Source organism: Pieris brassicae, chromosome 12 (genome assembly GCF_905147105.1).
Source record: "Pieris brassicae chromosome 12, ilPieBrab1.1, whole genome shotgun sequence".
In the NCBI taxonomy this organism is placed as follows: domain Eukaryota; kingdom Metazoa; phylum Arthropoda; class Insecta; order Lepidoptera; family Pieridae; genus Pieris; species Pieris brassicae.
The window spans coordinates 2,062,045-2,081,969 of NC_059676.1; the positions used below are offsets into that span (position 1 = coordinate 2,062,045).

Here is a 19,925-nt window from a genome sequence, read left to right on the forward strand (position 1 = left end):
CTATACAGCACATAATTTATATTTAATGTTCTTGAGATGTTCTAATGATCGAAGTATGTATATATTATAATATATATGGTTATCTCACTCGGATGATGCGAACACTTGACGGAAGACATACTTCATCTACCTCATTATTGATAGATGACATAGTGATACACTGACAACTGTCAACGTCTGAGTGTTTTGTAAAAATAATAATAAAAAATACTAAATATTCAGTTGAATTTTGGCATTGGTGATTGATACTAGTTAACGCGCCTCTGAAACAATAATCAATAATAATAACGCTTAATCAGTGTAATAGAGAATTATGTGTATCAAACAACTTTAGTGGTACTTGTCAGTATCGCGTCTGTTATTTATATTTTTCGTGGTCCGTGTTGTGTTAAAAAATATAAATGAAAATGAGGTTGGCAGGCACGATATTTAGCAATGTTACAAAAATGCTGGACTTTTATTCGCAATTTAACCCATCTCCATTATCTATAAAACAGTTTATAGATTTCGGTAAGTTTTATATTTCATTAATTTTGATACATAGCAACCTTTGGATGAGGTTAATGTGCTATTATTCGAAGGTGCTGTCAATCGAAAGTATACTTGATTTATGATTATTTATTTATTTAGTGGCTTTATTTAACTCGTTTAGATATTGTTAATCAAATTTTGTAATCCTTTTAATTTCTTATGTTTATTATTCATAATGAAATATGTTTTTGTAAATATGTTAATTAGCCTTCAAGTATTTATTACTTTAACATATTAAACAGAAATAGAAAATGATGTTATCATAATTCTAGTTGCAATGTTATAAAAGTAATGTGTTTTACATGCTTAAATATACCACCAATAAGTATATTATATACATATTTATATTCAACTTTTATTGTAATTCATTCTGATTTAAAAATACTGCCAAGTTTTCTATGTAAATGTAATTTTAATTAAACTAACTCTTAATACTTATTTACTTTGATTACTAATGTACATACAGAGAAACCACAGACTTTGTATATAATATGTTAAGCTTATTTATTATTATATAATAAGCTTATTTATTACTAACCTATTAGTAACATAAAAAACAAAATGCAGGATTTCAATGCTTTTAAATAGGATTTTATTTTAAAGCTTTAACTATTTCATTGTCATATATTCATACTCCCTTATTGACAACATATTAAATTAGTCTTATTGCAGTTTTGACAAAATACTCAATAGTTCAATTGTTTATAGTAAATCTAATATAGTGTTATCACTCGGGACCAACTGTTGATGGATCAATCTGTGTTCACAATAATTTGCAATGTCAGTTTAACATAACATTATAGTAAAATATAAATACAAAATGTTGAAATTTAAATTTACAGCTTTGAGATTATTTAACAAACAAAACAAAAGCATACCTTTTTTTGTGATTGTAATGTGTGATTTTAGAGTATATTCAAAATATTTACCTTAAACAACAAATTGACTGTTTTTGTATAATTGTTTGTATTCACCCAAAGGTTCTTCTTGTTTCCATGGCTGACATAATAAGATCTTTGGCAAAGTAATAAATAGGTTAATTTGAGTCTTTCAAGTAGAAATGCAACAAACATGGTAGTAGGAATCCTTGTGTGATATTTAACTAATTCTGTAGATATATACAAATATAAACAAAAACCACAGTGTTGTCCACAATATGTCATACTTAGTATAGAGAAAATGTGTAAAATTATTCTGATGATAAATAATAATAATATATGTAGGTATGTATGACTACTATTCATCAAATGTGTCGTATTGACCTAACCACCTTATTACCTTATAATGAAATTGAAACCAACTTTACATTGCAAATTTAAAATTTATTCATTGTTCCCTTATGTTTTATCACAGACAAAGTAGGTCACCGTTAAATGACGCGACAATAACACTGTTTGTTAATGCATTATAACACTATGTTTCATTGTTTCTATTCACTACATTTATAATGTTAAATGTGTAAGTACATACTCTTGATATTTATTATTGAACAATGATCAGATACATTTTTATCGATTTTATATAGAGATTTCTTAAGATTCATAAAGAAGTAATTTTACGTAAACACACATCTAGATCTTCATTATGTTTGACATTCGGGAGTTAGACTTTGTGAAGTCTCGTTTCTGAATCTCATTATTACTGAACTTCTTGTATAAGTAGGGTATCATGGCAAAAATTATAAATTTCTTTTATAATCACAACAACAGTCCGTTATCTTCTATTACATTATTTTTAACCAACTTCATTACAAAATGTTTAAGTTATGTGTGTTGTTTATAGCAGCGAACACGTTGTAATTATAAGCTAAAGCATAAAACCGGTTTAAGAAAATCAATAAATATGATCTCGTGATGCTCTAACCTCAACCTTCGCACAATATTGCTTCCGTTTTATAATGACATTGCACTTGATATTATTGTTATAAAATACGCAACCGCATAGTGGTTTAGTTTCGAATCTAAGAATACTAAATATTTTATAAACACATGCGACTATAACATTAAGGGTCTACTCTGAGTTCATAGGACGTAAAGCGGCTGTGGTGGATTTATTTATTTCATAAAATTTTCGCTTCGTAGGGGAAATTAAAAATGTACAATTACGTTAATTATAATTAATTATCTTAGCGGTGTCAAATATGCTCTATGAAATTTTCATTAAAAAATGTTGAAAGGGATATTTATACATAAATATCTTTAGTTAGTAAATATTGATTGTTTTTATCATAATATCTATAAATTTAATAACAAAGTTCTCTTTGACATAATGAGGGTAATTATAGAGTTAATACTGGCCAAAACAAGTTTAGTCTAACTGGACCAAATAAGAATTAAGAACACACCATTACTGTGCTTACAGAGTAAAAGCTCATTTCGTGCAAGTTGTCACGTACAATCTCTTTTACTGAGCTCATCATAGCAAACATTTCACAATCGTCCAATTACCATGATTTAGTTCAACATTTAAGGAAGCTCAAGTAACAATACAACTTACAGTTTGTGTAGTTTACTACACGTATTCTATTCGAATGGCGTTAGTGCCTGCTAACGCGGAATGCTGATGAAAGTTTTCGTCTCTGTACACGTAATTTTCGATACCGTAGGTGGCTCCACGGCCAGTGGCTCCACGGCCAGTGGCTCCACGGCCAGTGGCTCCACGGCCAGTGGCTTACGGTATCGAAAATTGTTTTTCTTATTCTGAAATATAAAATTATTATTAATAATAATTATGTAGATATAATTAGGCTTTGTGGAGGTTCTAAATCTACACAGAAAAGTAAAAGGTTTAGAAGGAAATATCAGTGACACAAACAAAGAAATGTTTTGTTTAATTTGCCTGAAATTAATAACGAAAATAAACACGTTTATAATTGAAGATATAGATTTTTCTCTAAGTGATAACATTGTTTTTCCTATTGCTATCAACATTTACTTAAATTTACAATTCACTGCCCTTGAGTACGTATTAGCTCGTGAAGATAACTCTTATCGTTAAAATAATTTATTAAACCTTACTTATCTTAGTGTATAATGATTGATTTTTTATGGTTATCTATTTGTTAGTTCGTCGTTTGTTTCGTTAAAACTCGGGAATTGCTGGACCGATCTTGAAATATTTGTTCAGCGAAAGTTGAGAAACGTTGAGAAACATGAGTAATTAGGAGAGAAAATTACTAAAAATTGTCCTAGGGAAATATTTGATGTCTTTTTAGAAATAAAAGATGGTCACTTGGTTGTCATATTTTTACAGATTTTTCCGAAAATTGTGTTTCATAGCTGTAGTATGAGATCCATTAAGTGTTGGCGCAAATATATATATATAGGTGATACAAAGTTCACGGGGTCATAATAAATACGAATGAATTGTTATATTTTCTTATTGCTACAGTTTTATGTAAATAAGCTTTTCATACAAAACATACCGCCAATATTATTTTTTGTTATAGGTCGCTCTAAATGTCGGTCATTTAGTCTAATGTAATGCTTCCTAATATAAAAACGTTACTTGTAAAAGGTTGTTAGCTCAATAAAATCCCAATGCAAAGAATGCAATGATAAAGAAAATAGCGCTGAATCTTGGCAAAAGGTTTCGCTACAATGACGTCTGTTTTCTATTAAAAGACAATTTGTGAAGTATGATAATCTGTCTTAAAAGCTTCATAAAACTTATATGTATTATGTAAACATAGTTAACGAAATATTGTATAGTATTTTTACTGTTACAAAGTCAGTATCTCAACATTGCAAACTAAAATGGGCTATTTGACAAGATTTTAAAAATCATATCAGATTAATGACCAGGATCATATATTTTATTTTTATACAAATATATTTTAATTCTGTTAATATGCATATATATTAATATGGTGTTTCATATTTTTACAGTGCCTTTAATTTTGCTTGTCCTGTATAGTAATGAAATTGCATTTATCATATTCTGACCTATAACCACAGATATTCAAATCGAATTGAATATCTATATAACCAGTCCGTAGGACCTACCATGCCAGTAAACTCGTAAACAAACGTCAAGAATTTTACGTGTTAATTATCGTTCTTAAATTACACAAGTTTGTTTCTTCTCGATCAAAAACAGTCTCCGATAAAATTCGAACTAATAGAAGAAACATTATTTATTGGCATGATACGTCATTGTTGATTCGATTAATTTGTGATCGTTTCGACGCACGTTCGGTAGAAATAAATATTTTAAACTATCGATTTTTTATGAATTAATGATTATTTACAAGTTATTTTACTTTATAGCGCTTTTATAGCCATGTTTTTATTAGGTCACTGTTAATAACAATTCATTTTTCATTCTGTACAGCCTATGAGAATGGTCAAAACTCCGTGAAGTACTTCATTTTCGTTTGTTTTTTACAAAAAAGGCCACGTTTATAGACGTCACAGGGCTAAGGTAAACCATAGATAAGAATATGTGAGAATTTAATACTTCCCTTCTGAACATTCTCGACTAAGAGTTATTGCATTGTCGACGTACCTACTGACATTGATTAAGGACGAATCAAGGCCAGACGCGAGGAAACTCCTCGTTTATTTGTGTTACGATGACAGTATAAACTGTCATGAAATCAAGGTATATTTAGGTTCAAACTTCAAAATCATTTAATTAATTAGGTAACACAATGTACACTTATGAACGTTAATAAAGAAATATATATTAGATGCTAAATGTTTCTAATTATACATTTACTGCCAGTTCTCAAATCAAGGGCGTAGAACGGACAAGAATAAAGTCTTCATTCTTTAATCGTCAAGATTTTTGTTTTACACTATCTTTGTAAGGAGCTGCAACCATTATACCATGTTCCACGTGACATCTTAAGCAATCTCTCTCTGGGTCGGTAACTCATTTTCATGGTCTGCGTCTCTTACGGGTTTTAATATAGAGATGAGTACATCCACCTCCAGCAACATATTTTAAATCGACAATCCTTTGCCTTTTTCGGGCTGAGATTTTCCATGTTTCTATCATATTTTTGCAGTACTTGCCTATCTCCTATAATTTAATACATTTTTATTTTTTCTTTACTCACAGTGGTTGCCTGGAAGAGATCGCTCGTAAGCGATAAGGCCGCCAGTTGCCATCCTTTTGATTTTATTATGTTATTTTTTTATATTGTAGTGTAACGAAGTGTAAATAACTAATAAATAAGATATTGGAACATAAAAAAATGTCTTATGATAGGGGTATGTGATAATAGTAAAGTAAAGTAATTAAAAAATGTAATTGATTTTGACGGGTGTTACTGTTCGCTGACTCTGAATCTTACTGTAACACCTGGACCTGGAATAGTTACTGTAGATAGAAGTTTAATTTCCTGCTGTTATAATATTGTTTTCTATTTTTCTTCAATATTTCGTTGGGTTTCTCATCGAAAAATCTTGAATTTGACAGTTTGATATTACGCATTTTAACGGTCATCTATAATTGTGAATATAATTTAAATATTCTGTGCAAAGCATTTCTTTCGTATTTTTAAGAATATAGATAATTAGGTAAGTTAATTTATCAGTGTTATGTACAACATTTATGACGTGTGTACTCTAATCGACAATGTTATTGCGCTATGATATAAATTATTATTATATTATGTAAAGCCGATAAGGTACGCATGTTGCATATGCAATCATAAAACATGTGGTATAGCTCTTTATAAATTTAATTCGTTTACCATATCTGTTTGTATGTATGCGATAAAAATATTCCTAACTACAACTATGTATTTATTATGTTTTTGTGTAAATTGACTGAAATATTATTTATTGTTGAAGAAGTCGCAAAAGGTCTTTCTTAAATACAGTACGCAGTCGATGCTGCGAAGCCTATGAACTGGCTATTTTGGAACAAATCGTTAGGAGGCGATATCCATGCGAGTCAGGCACATGGGAGTGATCACCAACTTGCCTATTAGATTGACAAATGATCAACAGACAGACACAGAAACCTGGGGCCCAAACCTAAAAAGGTTGTAGCGCCATTCATTTATTTTATAGCAAGGGTTTAACAAAAGGTGTTACGAAGCTCCTAGAAATTTAAAGTGTTAAAAAATTGTGACTACTACGCCGTAACACAATTATAAACATTTACCTCATGATCCCTAAAGTTTACTAGAGTTGCCAACACGCTAGCGATTGGCATGGGGCCATGCCGTGAGCATACTGTGTAGGTCAAAGTCATATTAACCAATTTAGCTTGTAATGGACTTGCACGAACTCTTCAATATTCCATTTTTAACAAGCTGCCGACTATCGCTTGAAACGCGCTATAAAGCGCAAAATGGTTTTGGGATTTTTAGGTATATACGTACAATAATTAGAGAATAATATTTTTAGAATCTTCAAAATCTATTTTTTCGAGAATTCATTCGTGTGACTTTTGACGTGTCAAATGAATGTATTAAATGGATTTCTGGTTAAAAGATGTTTTGCTACTCGCTGGAAAAGCGTTGAGTACATGCGAGGTATATATAATATTATGGATCTGTCTTACATTTCTCAGAAGTTAAACAAACATTTTGTGACGGCATTGACTTCCGTTGGTTATGTGACGTGAGACGGTTGCGATGTAAAATTTAGATTAAATGAATTATACAAACTATTTGACTGTATTTGTATAATCTATAATATACAAATGTATTTATACGAAAATGGTCTAGTGACTAAGCCTAAGCTAGTGTGAGTGAGCTGTTATCCCCATACAAATTTCTTTGGAATGTGGGTCTAATTATTTACGATAATTTTACAGATACATTCAAAACCGTTTACATCGTTTAGAACAACATACCGGTTATTGACCAAAATCAAAGGTCCCGGCTCAATTCATCGTAGTAGGTACTTAATAACAACGTCATTGCCTGTTACGACTATTGTTTGGACCAAATATGAGTAGTACCTTCGATGTCGTTATAACAGAGTTTGACTGTATACGCTTAGGCGTAATTTTGTCTTTACTTTGTAACTTCCAATAGCGGTCGCAACGCTCCCGATCTCAATCAGTTAGCTTCCGCGCGATTCCAAGGTTGCGACACCAGGGCTTTGGATATTGAGAATTTTACATCGCATTTGGATAGCCTTGCCGGGAGCGGTATCGCTGCCGTATTGGATGTTACAGGGGTAAGCGTTAAACATTCAGTGTTTTAAATTCTGCAGACTTCTACATCTGCAACTATCTAGTAGATACACACGTATAGTGTAGTATAGTTATGACGACTATTTCGCGTAATTTACACATATAATATATTTTTGAGTAATCGTGTTCCTATCATAAGAGATATCAAGGATTAAGTTTAAAAACAAATATTATCTTTGTTGAAAATATGATAACCGTTTGAGTGCTGAGTAGTTTTGGCACATAGGTGGAGGGCTCACAAAATCAGTTGACAACAAAATTAACCATTTTCCTTGGCATTAGGCATGACTAAAAACCTATGGCACTCAAACGGTATTTTTTTGTATAGTATCAGTGTACTGCTTGTATAGTTCTACTATTTCAATGCATTATTCTTTGGAATGGCTTTCTTTCTATTCTATAATCTCTACGTTAAATAGCTGCAACAATTGTTTTTTCTCATTCAGAAGTGTTGATTTTGTCACTGTTGCTTTAATTTAGAATTCATGTTCATTGATATTTAATTGTTATGGCATACTTGTGAACGCAATAAGTTGACCACAGATAAAGAAATCTCACAAGAGCTGATTTTAAAATTGTTATTTAAAAAAAGTAAGGGCCAATAATATTATTAATTTGTTAACATTAACAATTGCAACAATAAATAGAGAATATTTATTGTTAATACTTAAGTGTTAAAACAAACCAAAACATATTATCTAGAAATGCGCGAAAGATTAGCAGAATCTGGCTGAATATTGTGTCGAGATTACCTACACCACTCGGTGATATAATGATTCTCGAAAATCCTATAATAGTAAATAGGATTTTCCCATTTCGACTTAGGGTCCTTCAAGAAAACGGTGCACCAATTCTTAAAACGCCGCAAACGCACTTGCGATCCTCCTGGCAATGTTAGTAATGTCAGAAATGTATGTAGTCCATGGGCAGCGGTGTCACTTTTCAGATCAGCCTCCTGCCCGTATGCCGCCTGTTGAATAAAAAAAATGCTGTAACAAAGAATTGTTTTCTTCAATAACTTTTTTAACGCTTTGATAACTTACGCAAATACTCAAGTCCGCGTCCTTGAAATATTATTGACAATACTCGAACTAATCTTACAGATAATACAATCGTATTTATCAATATCAAGGGAGGCCGATGACAAACACTTTTGAAGGTTTTCATGTTTCCGAGTGAGATAAAAGAATTGATAGATGTCCCAAATCGAATGCGATTGATACAATCGCGTATCGTGTGTTAACAAGGCCGAAAGAAAAAGCCGGCGTAAAAAAACTCTATACTCTTTTGAAATATCTAATCATCATAAAGAATTACTATGGCAAACATTTTTTTTATATCTAATAGGAGGCAAACGGGCAGGAGGCTCATCTGATGTTAAGTAATATAACCGCCCATGGACACTCTCACTGCGTAAAGTCACTGAGTATCTTAAGTAAGCCTTCTGATCTTGACGATCATATGATTGGTAAGAGACTTGAAAGAGGACACTACATATCTTACTTTTTATGTAGTAGGAGGCAAACGGGCTCACCTGAGTATAAGTGATACCGCCGCCCATGGACACTAACATTGCCAGGAGGCTCGTAAGTGCGTTGCCGGCCTTGCAAGAATTGGTACGCTCTTTTCTTGAAGGACCCTAAGTCGAATTGGTTCGGAAATACTTCAGTGCGCAGCTGGTTCCACATAGTGGCGGTGCTCGGCAAAAATCGCCTTAAAAAATGCTCAGTTGTGAAACGACGGACGTCTAGGTCCATCCAGGACATAGATAGAAGAAACCAGAAGGGAGGGAGATACGTTTCGCTCTTTATTTGCATTAAATTACAAAACTGAACGAAAATGTATCCTTTCGATAACATATTTTCTTAAGAATTTGATTGATCTTATTTTAATATGTATGATGTTTGGGAGTATAAATAAAATAACGATAAAAAATCAGCTATGATTCAGGCTGTAGCATAATATGTTACTTTAAAAACATTATTGTGCAAGAGAACGTCGATTAGAAGTGCCAACACAATTGCCGTACTTTATGGCTGACAATAAATTATAGATTTGTGTGTTATTTGTTAAATTACTTTCATTGTTTCTTTGTATTCTTTTATCTTGTTTACTTCTTTTGTTTTGTTTAACGTTAGTAGTCGGTGCAAAGAGATTAATTATAGGTATATATAAATGTTTCTGTGTAAAAAAAAACAATTGTTAGCGGTAGTTGATCTAGTTCTTAGGGTAGGAAATTACACACTTCAATGATGACTTAATTCACTATAATTAACTTCACTGATTTTCGTGAACTGTATAACTTCAAACTTATACAAAGAAAAAAGCCCGTGCGCTGTGTCACAACCTCTTTTATAATCACAACTCCCTCCTCCGACTCGACCATCCCACTTCGGGGAGATGGTCGAGTCAATTCGTAAACAACCGAACGAGTCAAATGAATAACTATTGCACATGCGCACTTGTAGCAAGATTCTTAAGAATATGTTTCATAAAAATGTTTAGAATTTAATTAAATAAATATTAGAAGCTAACACAATTGTAACATAAATTAAAATATTAATGTTTAAAGAACTTTATTTCTCATTACGAAAAATGTATTTTATTTACACGAGAACCTTAATATATACGGACGAGACACACGTCGCCTTCGGCCGTTACATTTAAGTCTACTAGGCTCATTCTGAAATGTTTCTTTAAGGAATTTTAGACGGTAATTGGTTAAATAATTGCACACCCTCATACTTAATAGACTTCTTCAAATAATTTGTACGCGGCTTCGGCAAGATAAACAAACTCGCTCGACAAGTATTGCGTGTAGTGGTGTGTTTGATTTTTTTTAAGATAAGCTACTATGCAGAGAGTTTATATATGTTATATAGATATATATGTGTCGGAGCAATGTCGCTGGTATCAGCTGCCATTGTGATTATAATTTAATAACATCGAAGTCAATTTAGTTCAAAACTGTTCTTTCGTTTATTTGATTTGCCAATGTTAATATATCTACAAATTAACAGAGTTTGATGTTGTTAAAAATAATGACAATGACAGCTGATATCAGCGCCATTGATCCGACACATATATTTGTCTTTATTTCTATACTCATAATTTTATTTACATCAGTATTTGTTTGTCCACATTTTCAAGTGTAATGTTTGAGGGAAAAAATAAATATATTATACTTAGTTATAGAGCGTAATGTACAATTTGTATAGCAATTCGATGCACTTAAGTTTTCCTTCTATAGATAAGCATTATTTCTCGATTTCGATATCGAATACGTATACGATGTAATTTTGACACTAATCTAAGATAACTCTGTAACTTCCAATAGCGATTACGATAATGATCCCGATCTTAATATGCTTCTCTTCCGGCGATTCCAACGTCGCGCCAGCGCTACAGATATTGAGAGGCTACATCCTGCTCGGATACGTTGTGATCGGTATCATTGTCGTATTGGAAGTGTACGAACATCGTTCTATATTCGCGCTTAAACAATTAAAACTCCTTTGAAACTGAAAATAAAAGAATGCCGTTGTATTCTATGCTCTGTGTCGAATAATGAAATGTTTTTTATGGAACTTCTCGCTTTAAACCGTGCCGAATTAGCATGTCAAAGTTAGATTCCTTTAATCTATTGCATTGAATTTTGTTACGGTTTTTGTGATCGGACTAAATTAGTAAAATAAAGGGATTTAAATAACGAATATTGCTGAAATTCACAAGATTAAATCGGATACACAATGGGAAGATACGCAAGATCATAAGAAACACAAACGCAGAAATATCTCTTATCCGTCCGCTGTTGGTACTTTAATTACTGTTTAAGTACGTTTTATAATTAAGCTAATTGCCATGTTTTTAAATTTGTCTTTTATATCAAATGTCTATTGTCGGTTGAATCTACCAAGATGAAATAAAGTTTCGTTGACTATTATTACAGTTGTTATTCACAGACGAGTTCTAGTTAGTTTCTAATAGTACAGCTAGGGCATTATGGCTAAAATATTTCAAATAGTTAATTTTCGTCAAATACGTTAAGATTTATCATTGTTTGTTTAGTTTTACGTTGACGTGATAAAAACTCGTCATATTTATTAACAATATTTTTTATTGATAATAAGTATCAAAACAAGTTCTGTAAATATGCTCGGAAGTGTTTACATTAAAAAACTAGTCTTTTTTAGGCTCGCTGCAATTAAAGGATCGGCAACGCACTCGTGTGTCATTTAGATTTTGTATTGTCCTCGGATACAAAAAAGAAATTAATTGTGTATTTTAATAAACCGCTTTTTGTTATTATTATAATATAATTCAAAATGTTATACATATACATAAGTTACTTAATACATTCATCCGATGGCATATAGTCGAGAAATTAGTTGAAGAAAATATGGACCTTTATAGGTAGAAGAAAAAAACCAGTTTCTATTTTATTATGCAGTGCTGTAGCTACTATTTGCAAAGTAATGTATATAACAATGACGTCATCGCTGATAATCATTATGGGTGTTACGTTGTGTGTTAATTGGGGTTTAAGGACACATACAGAAACATATATCTATACTAATATTACAATGAGGAATGATTTGTATGTAATTATATCAGTAACGAAATGGCTCAAATAGTACTATACGATTAAAAAAAAATTCACCATTTGAATGCTACATTATCATATTATTACAGGCTATTTTAATTGCAAGAAATAAAATAAGGATACCTAGTAAAACTACAATAATACTACAAAAGGTGTAAAAAATAAATTTGGTTTTGTTTGAATATATTTGTTTTGTTTGTTTTTATTTTTATTGTAACAGGAGTTGTTTTTCTTAAAGGTGTATTCTTTATTTTGTCTATTCTTTTTTCCTCTACCATACATCGTTCAATCAAAAACTTCTAAATAATGTGTCTTTTTTATTATCGTAAACTAAGAATTGAAAGAGGAGTTTATCATTTTGACATGTGTTTGCTAGCCAAATGGTAATTGTTCCATGTATACATTATCAAAAGCCATTGTCTTGACCATCTGCACTTGTGGACTTACTTCAGATTCACTTCAAAAAACAATCTTAGTTAAGACATAAACAAGCCAATTATTAAAAAAAAAACTTACGAACGTTATGGCTTATCTGTCGAAAAACTCATATTGAGATATATGTAATACTCATATTTGGTCGTAAAAACCGATAGTCGTAACAGCCGATGACGTTGTTGTTTTATATATATAGTACCTAATATAATAGAATTCAGCTGGGACCTTTGATATAACCGGTATGTTGTTCTAAACGATGTCGTCGTTAACGGTTTGGACTGCATTTAATATAATTATGTGAGATGTTAATCGAAGCGTGATTGATTGACATTTCGAATTTCTAATGGGTTATTTGGCTGAATAAAAAATAAAGTCAATGAGAGTTATCTAAATGTATGTTTTTAAAAATTATGGAGTAATATTACTATTACAATTCATGAAAATAATTGAATAGACATTAGTGACTGACATTATTATTATTAATTCAATTAATAATAATAATGTCAGTCACTTGCTACACATCGTTCACAGACTTTCTTAGCATGAGACTTGACGTTTGAAGACGCCATCTTGCATAGAAAAACGTTTTGGCGGGTTATTAATTATTTTATTTGAATTTTTAAAGCTTTACAGAATTGAAATGAAAATTTGTTATTTAACAAGATTTTCTTAAGTTATATAAGATTATTTGTGAGATTTTTTAATGTTATTCAATTGAATGTAAAAATAATTTATTTATTCGTAACTTTTCTAGAAATCTTTACTTGAAATGTTAATTTAATGGTAATGAGGAAAACCAGCGTTTGGTAAAACTCGGTAATGTTGTGAATCGAGTTTTGAGAACCGGTTAGCGGCTGACGAATTATTTGCACAATTTGTAAAAATATGTCAAGGTTCAACGTGTTTAAGTTATATTTGAACTATCTTTTTTTTAGAAATATTTATTAATAATGGGAGTGCCGCAAGGTACAGGAATTAATCAAAGAAAGGGTTAATGTTATGTGCGCCACATGAAGGTTTTTTTATATGATATTATTGCTTACTGAAGTTTATTTTTATTGAAATAATATTTTATGTTTACTGTTGTCTTAGTGATACACGGCTTCTAGAATATTGAGATATGATAACAGCCGAGTTTGTTTACGTAAGGAATGGGACGAAAATACTTTTGCAACACAAAATAATATAGTGTTTGAGGAAAACTAATTTCGAAAAAGAAAACAATAAACAACGGCTTCCGGTTCACGCGCTTTTTGTAAAATTTTCATTACCCATTCATATACCTATAGGTATCCATATAGGAGCCAAGGCTTTCTTAGTTTTATAATCGTCGCGAGTTACGCCCCAAGATTATATCCAGGCTCTTAAGCATGACAGCATTATATAACTTAACATTAAATGCTTTTATTCCAGACACAACCTCACAAATACACACACAAATAAAAATTACGCTAGCTGATTTGTATTTCGAATCTACAGAGCACTACGTAGCTAGTCATGATTCTGCTAACACAGACACAGCGCACGCTTATAACAACTTCTATCTACACTCTCAAATACATGAGCACACACACAATTTACACACTTACGCATTCACACATACTTAATGTGTTTGATTAGTTGTAACACTTAACCTACTTTTCTCAAAAAACTGTTTTAAACATGTACTATGTACCACTGTCTATTTACCGACAGCACTCCCTAGTGTACTGGGTGGGTACTAGCGATATATGTTTATTGTTACAACCTATGTGTAATGTATAAATAATTACGATTTTACTATACGGTAAGCAGAGCTATGCTGGACATACCCAAGAATCGTAGAATATATTATTAAATACTTTCAAACAAGGGTGGGTATACATAAATCATGCGCCGCAAACATGTCTCTAGTGAAACGTGCCATGTAATTAACAACAAAACAATAATTATGCTTCATAGATTTGTTGTAAGGTCTAAATTTGGGTTGAGACTAAGTGCCAACTATGGGTACGAAATATAACGCTAATACTTGACTTAAAAATAACGTACGCGTAACTAAGAAAGTCATCAAAAACTCTACGTGCATAATTGTCTATGGTAGGAATCAAAGTACATATTAGGTACTTCATAACAACGTATAACGCTGTTACGATTATCGATTTTTACAACCAAATATGAGTAGTACCTTGGATGTCGTTATAATAGAATTTGACTGTATTTACAAAGTAATATAAATATATAATAATGACGTTATCGCTGATAATCATTATGGGTGTTACGTATGTTAATTGGGTAATAAGGCCACTTATATAAATAATACAATTGTTTTTTTGAATACAGTAATATATATACATGATTAGAAAATTGACTAGTTATCGGCACAGGTACAGGTAGTGACTAACCTATCTACCTAAAATACATTCCTAGTCACTACGACTAGGAATGTATCTAGTAACCATTTAATTACTTTAATTAGGTATTTGTTATTATAGTTATTAACGGTAAAACGGACGTCCTCATTACTCCACTTGTTTGACCACACTTCAGTTAATAACGCTTGTCAAGCTTTTGCGTCATGATCAATTGACTTGTTACCGTCAATAAAAAAATAAATAAATCTCCGAACGTGTCGAAATATTGAGTTTTATATGACGTTTAAATGGGAACATTTGAAAGAGGTTTTGAATTATATTCCGTTTTTATTGGTTTTACTTCGACTATTTTTGTGACCTCTTCATAATGGGCCATCATGATCCACCATGCTGATAAGAAATTAAACTTCTGATAGTTTTTACTCCTATGTATATATTTCTTTACGAATATTATGAAGAGGTTGTGAGGTAAGCTCTTTATCAACGAAACTAATTGATAATTTTACCAATAGGAAGACTGAATGTCATAGGCTATTAACCCGAAAAATTAAGACTATTTCGTGGTAGTCTCTATCGATCGTACGAAAGAGTTTCTTAGGAACGCTACCTTAACGATGAGACACATTATTGGAAACCAGCCGGGACTTACAGTTGGCCTATGTACTGCAAGTCTTGAGGGGGTTAATGTGCAACCTAAGTGTGCTCCAAAAACTGGGTTTCTTTGTACCCATGGGACATGTGCGACGGCGAAGGACTAGATTATTTGCTATACCAAGGGCCGGATCCCCGTTATCAATGTTACACCTGCTGAATGTTGTCTCGGACACAAACGACATATTTATATGTTCGCAGAGTAAATTCACAGTAGCGATATTGTGTATATTATTTGTATAATATTGTATACTTTATTATATTTTATTTTATTATTCTCGACTTTATCCTATTGGAATATTTGTCATTTGAAAAGATAATGTTGTATTTCTGTCATAAATCAATAAATAAATAATTGTGATCGCGACGAAAAATAAGCGACAGTCTCTCTAACTTTAGTATTACATCAAAACATCTATCTGTGCGATTAACTCAAAACTTCTACACCGAATTTATTGGGATTTTCATTAATAGTATGTATATAATTACTTTAATTTACAGTTATATTTGCCCGTGCCAAGCCAGGTTCAGTCGCTTTATAATTTATTAACTTATTTACTAACACTGAGAATGCTGTATTTAAAATTGGAACTTTTATTCAAAGCGTAGTCTATTGTTAGGAAGTTGTCGATATTTTGACATATCTATAACAACGTGTCGACATACGGTGTAGCTCCACGACCTTGGCATGTCATTGCTTCAGGTCATGAAGGTCGGTGATCGCCGCTTAGTAAATTGTCTTACCCGGCTTATTTATGACTCATTCATTTTAATAGGTAATTTTTTTTTACAACAATATACTTTTCTTGAAGGACCCTAAGTCGATATGTTACGGAAATGATTCAGTGGACAGCTGCTACCACATAGTGGTGGTGTGCAGCAGAAACTGTCTTAACAAACGCTCAGTTGGGGAACGACGGACGTCGTGATGGTGACGTGGTGATACGGATGGAATTTTGTATTCTGCTTCGACGCCCGATAGTGAAATTACCAGTAATGTATCTTTCTAAACAATAGGCCTTAACACGTTATTTTAAAATCTGGTATCCGAGAGATGGAAAACATAGACAAGGATGAGAAGGTGGAAAGACAAAATTGGTACCACGCATAGGAAGCAGTGGCATTCTATCTGGCATTTAGAAATAAACGAATGTTAGTAGTGATTTTGCAGAAAAAGATACATATATTATTGAGATTAGCCTACGTTCGTTGTATAGAAGGATTTGTATGAGTAAGTGTTCACGTAGTATGCGTGTGCGCATGACGAGATGTCCACTGAAAAGGTTTTTGTCCGTCGTGATTATCCAACGTCACAGCGTGATCACATTGGGAACACCTTCAAAATATAATTTGCGAAACACGTCTTTGTGTTTTGAGGAAAACGCTACCTTATGGTGAAATTATTCTGAGATATTTTTAAAAGGTTCTGGTGAATTGTTAATTTGGAACCTCGTTCTCGTCCTTGGTCATAGTCCTCCTCTAAGAGCTTCCACTCTTCTCGGTGTCCAGCTTTAAGTAGCTGCTTTCCTTATATCATCTTCCCATCTTTTTATTTGTCCTTATTGTTTCATAGCGAGGAAGCCATTCTGATGTAGTTCATACAAATCTATATCATTTGTAAATACAGAACCGTTAGTAAAATATAAATGATTCACGCTTATCTTGTCACTAGGTAACTACAACTGTTTGCTAGAAATATCTTTTCGATTTACGCACTGCGCTGATCGGATTAATTCAATTGATAGCGTATCATGAATTGCTCTTCAGAACTAAATCTCATTGTACAAGGTGAATCGGGAATATGCAAAAAGTATTAGGAGGAATTGGAAGTAATGAAGACTGTAGACCCGTGCTAATGCTAGCCTTTCTTGTGCTACGGCCCTTAGCCTTTCTAAATTTCTTATGTAGGGCGTACGTTACATATATTTTAAGTATTAAATTTTTTTATTGTTCACTAAATAAGCTTAAATGTCATTTTCGAATACACGATATTTCGAATATTGAGTTCGACTTATAACATACATACATACCATACATTCACTATATTGCCTTTTATTTATATAAGGAAACAGTATTTGGCTGTGGCATCTTCATTTAAATTTATACAGCTTACAATAGATTATCTTAATGTATGACCTCAAGATGCCTCTAGAATCTTCGATATTTGATCGCTCGACGCCATCTCACCGATAAGCGGCCGTCAATTGTTTGCAAACCTTGTTGAGTTTTCCATGTACAGTGGGTAAATGACCTCCGTTTTTGGAGGAACGTCAACGACACGAAGTTTTTATGTCGAAGCAATTTCTAGACTTGTTAAATCTGTAATAAAAGATTTTTACTTACTTTATTTTAAATAAACATTCTCAGTCCCAATTTATTATGTGATATATTACGTAAATTCGAAATTCGAATTCGTTACAGAGTATGTATGTGTACAGTGTTTTCGTCAACAGACATAAATTGGATAAAATTCATGGGCACGCTCTTGAAGGACCCTGTGACGTTTGACCTAAATTGTATTGGATTTTGACAGGCGGCAGTTATAGTTCGCGCTAAGTCATGTTTCTAATCGTCTTCTTAATCGATAGAGCTGTCAAAATCCTAATAATAACTATCAAAATGATTCATAACCGCATGCGCATATTATTGTTTAGATCCAAAGTCTTGTTTGCTTTCCACGTTTCACGTGAAGGCCAATCTTGTTTATAAATATGAATGGTTCAAAGTCTACTCTGCTATTCACCAGGCGTACTCGAATATAGATAATATGAAATGTCCTTCACTTGAATAATTAAACGTCTGTTGAAAAATGTTTTCCCGGGACAGTTCTGTCATTCCAATAAAAAGTCGTTATTAATTAAAAATATAGATTATAACACATAATAATGTATATTATAATCTCATGGCGTTTTAAAACAGATATTGTATTATAGTATTGTCTTTTGTTAACATAGCTTTTACACATTAAGAAAATAACTTTTTGAACGGATATAATTCATCTTTCAGTCGATATCAACTTCGGGGCAATAAATATAGATAACACAACTTTCTCTACAGCTGTGATACTTTTGACATTTAACACCTTTTGTCTTCAGTCACCGTGACCACGCACGCTGAAAAGCACGCGAAACGTCGAAAATAATTTAAAATTTAGAATTATGTAAATAATTATAAGTTTTTAATAATAATACATAGCTTCAATCCGTTCAAAAAGTGTTTTTCTTAATAGATATTGTATTAATTAACATTCATAATTTCAAGGATAATAGGAGGCTGATTTCCGTTACATTATGAAGCGATGCAATAAATCTTGGTCAGATTTCTTCGTATTATCTAGCAGATTATTTTTTAAACATTAAAATAAATGAAACTGAAGTGTGCTATCAAATCGGCATTTTCCATCTTCTGTCAACAAAATCGAAATGTACTTAACAATACAAAATAAATAAATAAACAGGATTTTTTTAATCGTATATAAAGTCAAAGTCAAAAATTGTTGATTTCAAGTTTCATATGGAGAATAACGGGTAAGAAACTCTACTTAGTCTTTCAATATTTTGTATACATTGATAATTATATATGTGAAGGCCATGTACATATAAAACCACTATACTGAAATAAAATAAAAGTACTTAATGGAATTACCTAATGTTAATGTAACATATACTGTAGATGCAGCATTATATATGTGGTGTATAATAAATAAAAGATTACGTAATAGGTTAAAAGAAAATTCAATTCGATCGAACCGATTAACAATTCAGATGATCGTTTCATTGGATTGGGAAATTGAAAACAAGAGGCGAGAAATTGAAATCTTGTCAGGCATTTTCTCCGTTATTCATATATATTTGATACGTACAAACTCCACAAAGGCATGCTCAATATATCAGGCATTTAATTAATTGGATAAAATCGGAATAAAAGAGTAGCTTTATTGATTCCCAAAGCTTTTCCTGTTTTATTTCTTATATTAGTAATAAAGGGGGAATATGAAATATGGAAATAATTAGATTTTCGCCTCAGATATCTGTCTTTTTGTTGGACATTCCTCTATCACGGTATAAACTTTTGGGTCGGACATGTTATTGCGATGTTTTCACGGTACGGTACAGTATTGTTGCGGACATAGAGAAAAATCTTTTAGTTCTCTGCTTTTCAATAAAATCAAAATGTAGGAGTCAAATACCTTT

The 19,925-nt window shown here is 31.9% G+C and overlaps 1 protein-coding gene across 1 annotated transcript in view; it reads left to right on the forward strand.

Moving 5' to 3' along the window:
* Positions 1-188: 188 nt before the first annotated feature.
* The window catches only part of LOC123717073 (pyruvate dehydrogenase (acetyl-transferring) kinase, mitochondrial), a 33,506-nt gene continuing 13,769 nt past the window's right edge, over positions 189-19,925 (forward strand). The window contains exon 1 of the mRNA XM_045672859.1: positions 189-510. Within this exon, the coding sequence (XP_045528815.1) occupies positions 402-510 (109 nt within the window). The 5' untranslated portion in view covers positions 189-401. The remainder of the gene's footprint in view (positions 511-19,925) is intronic.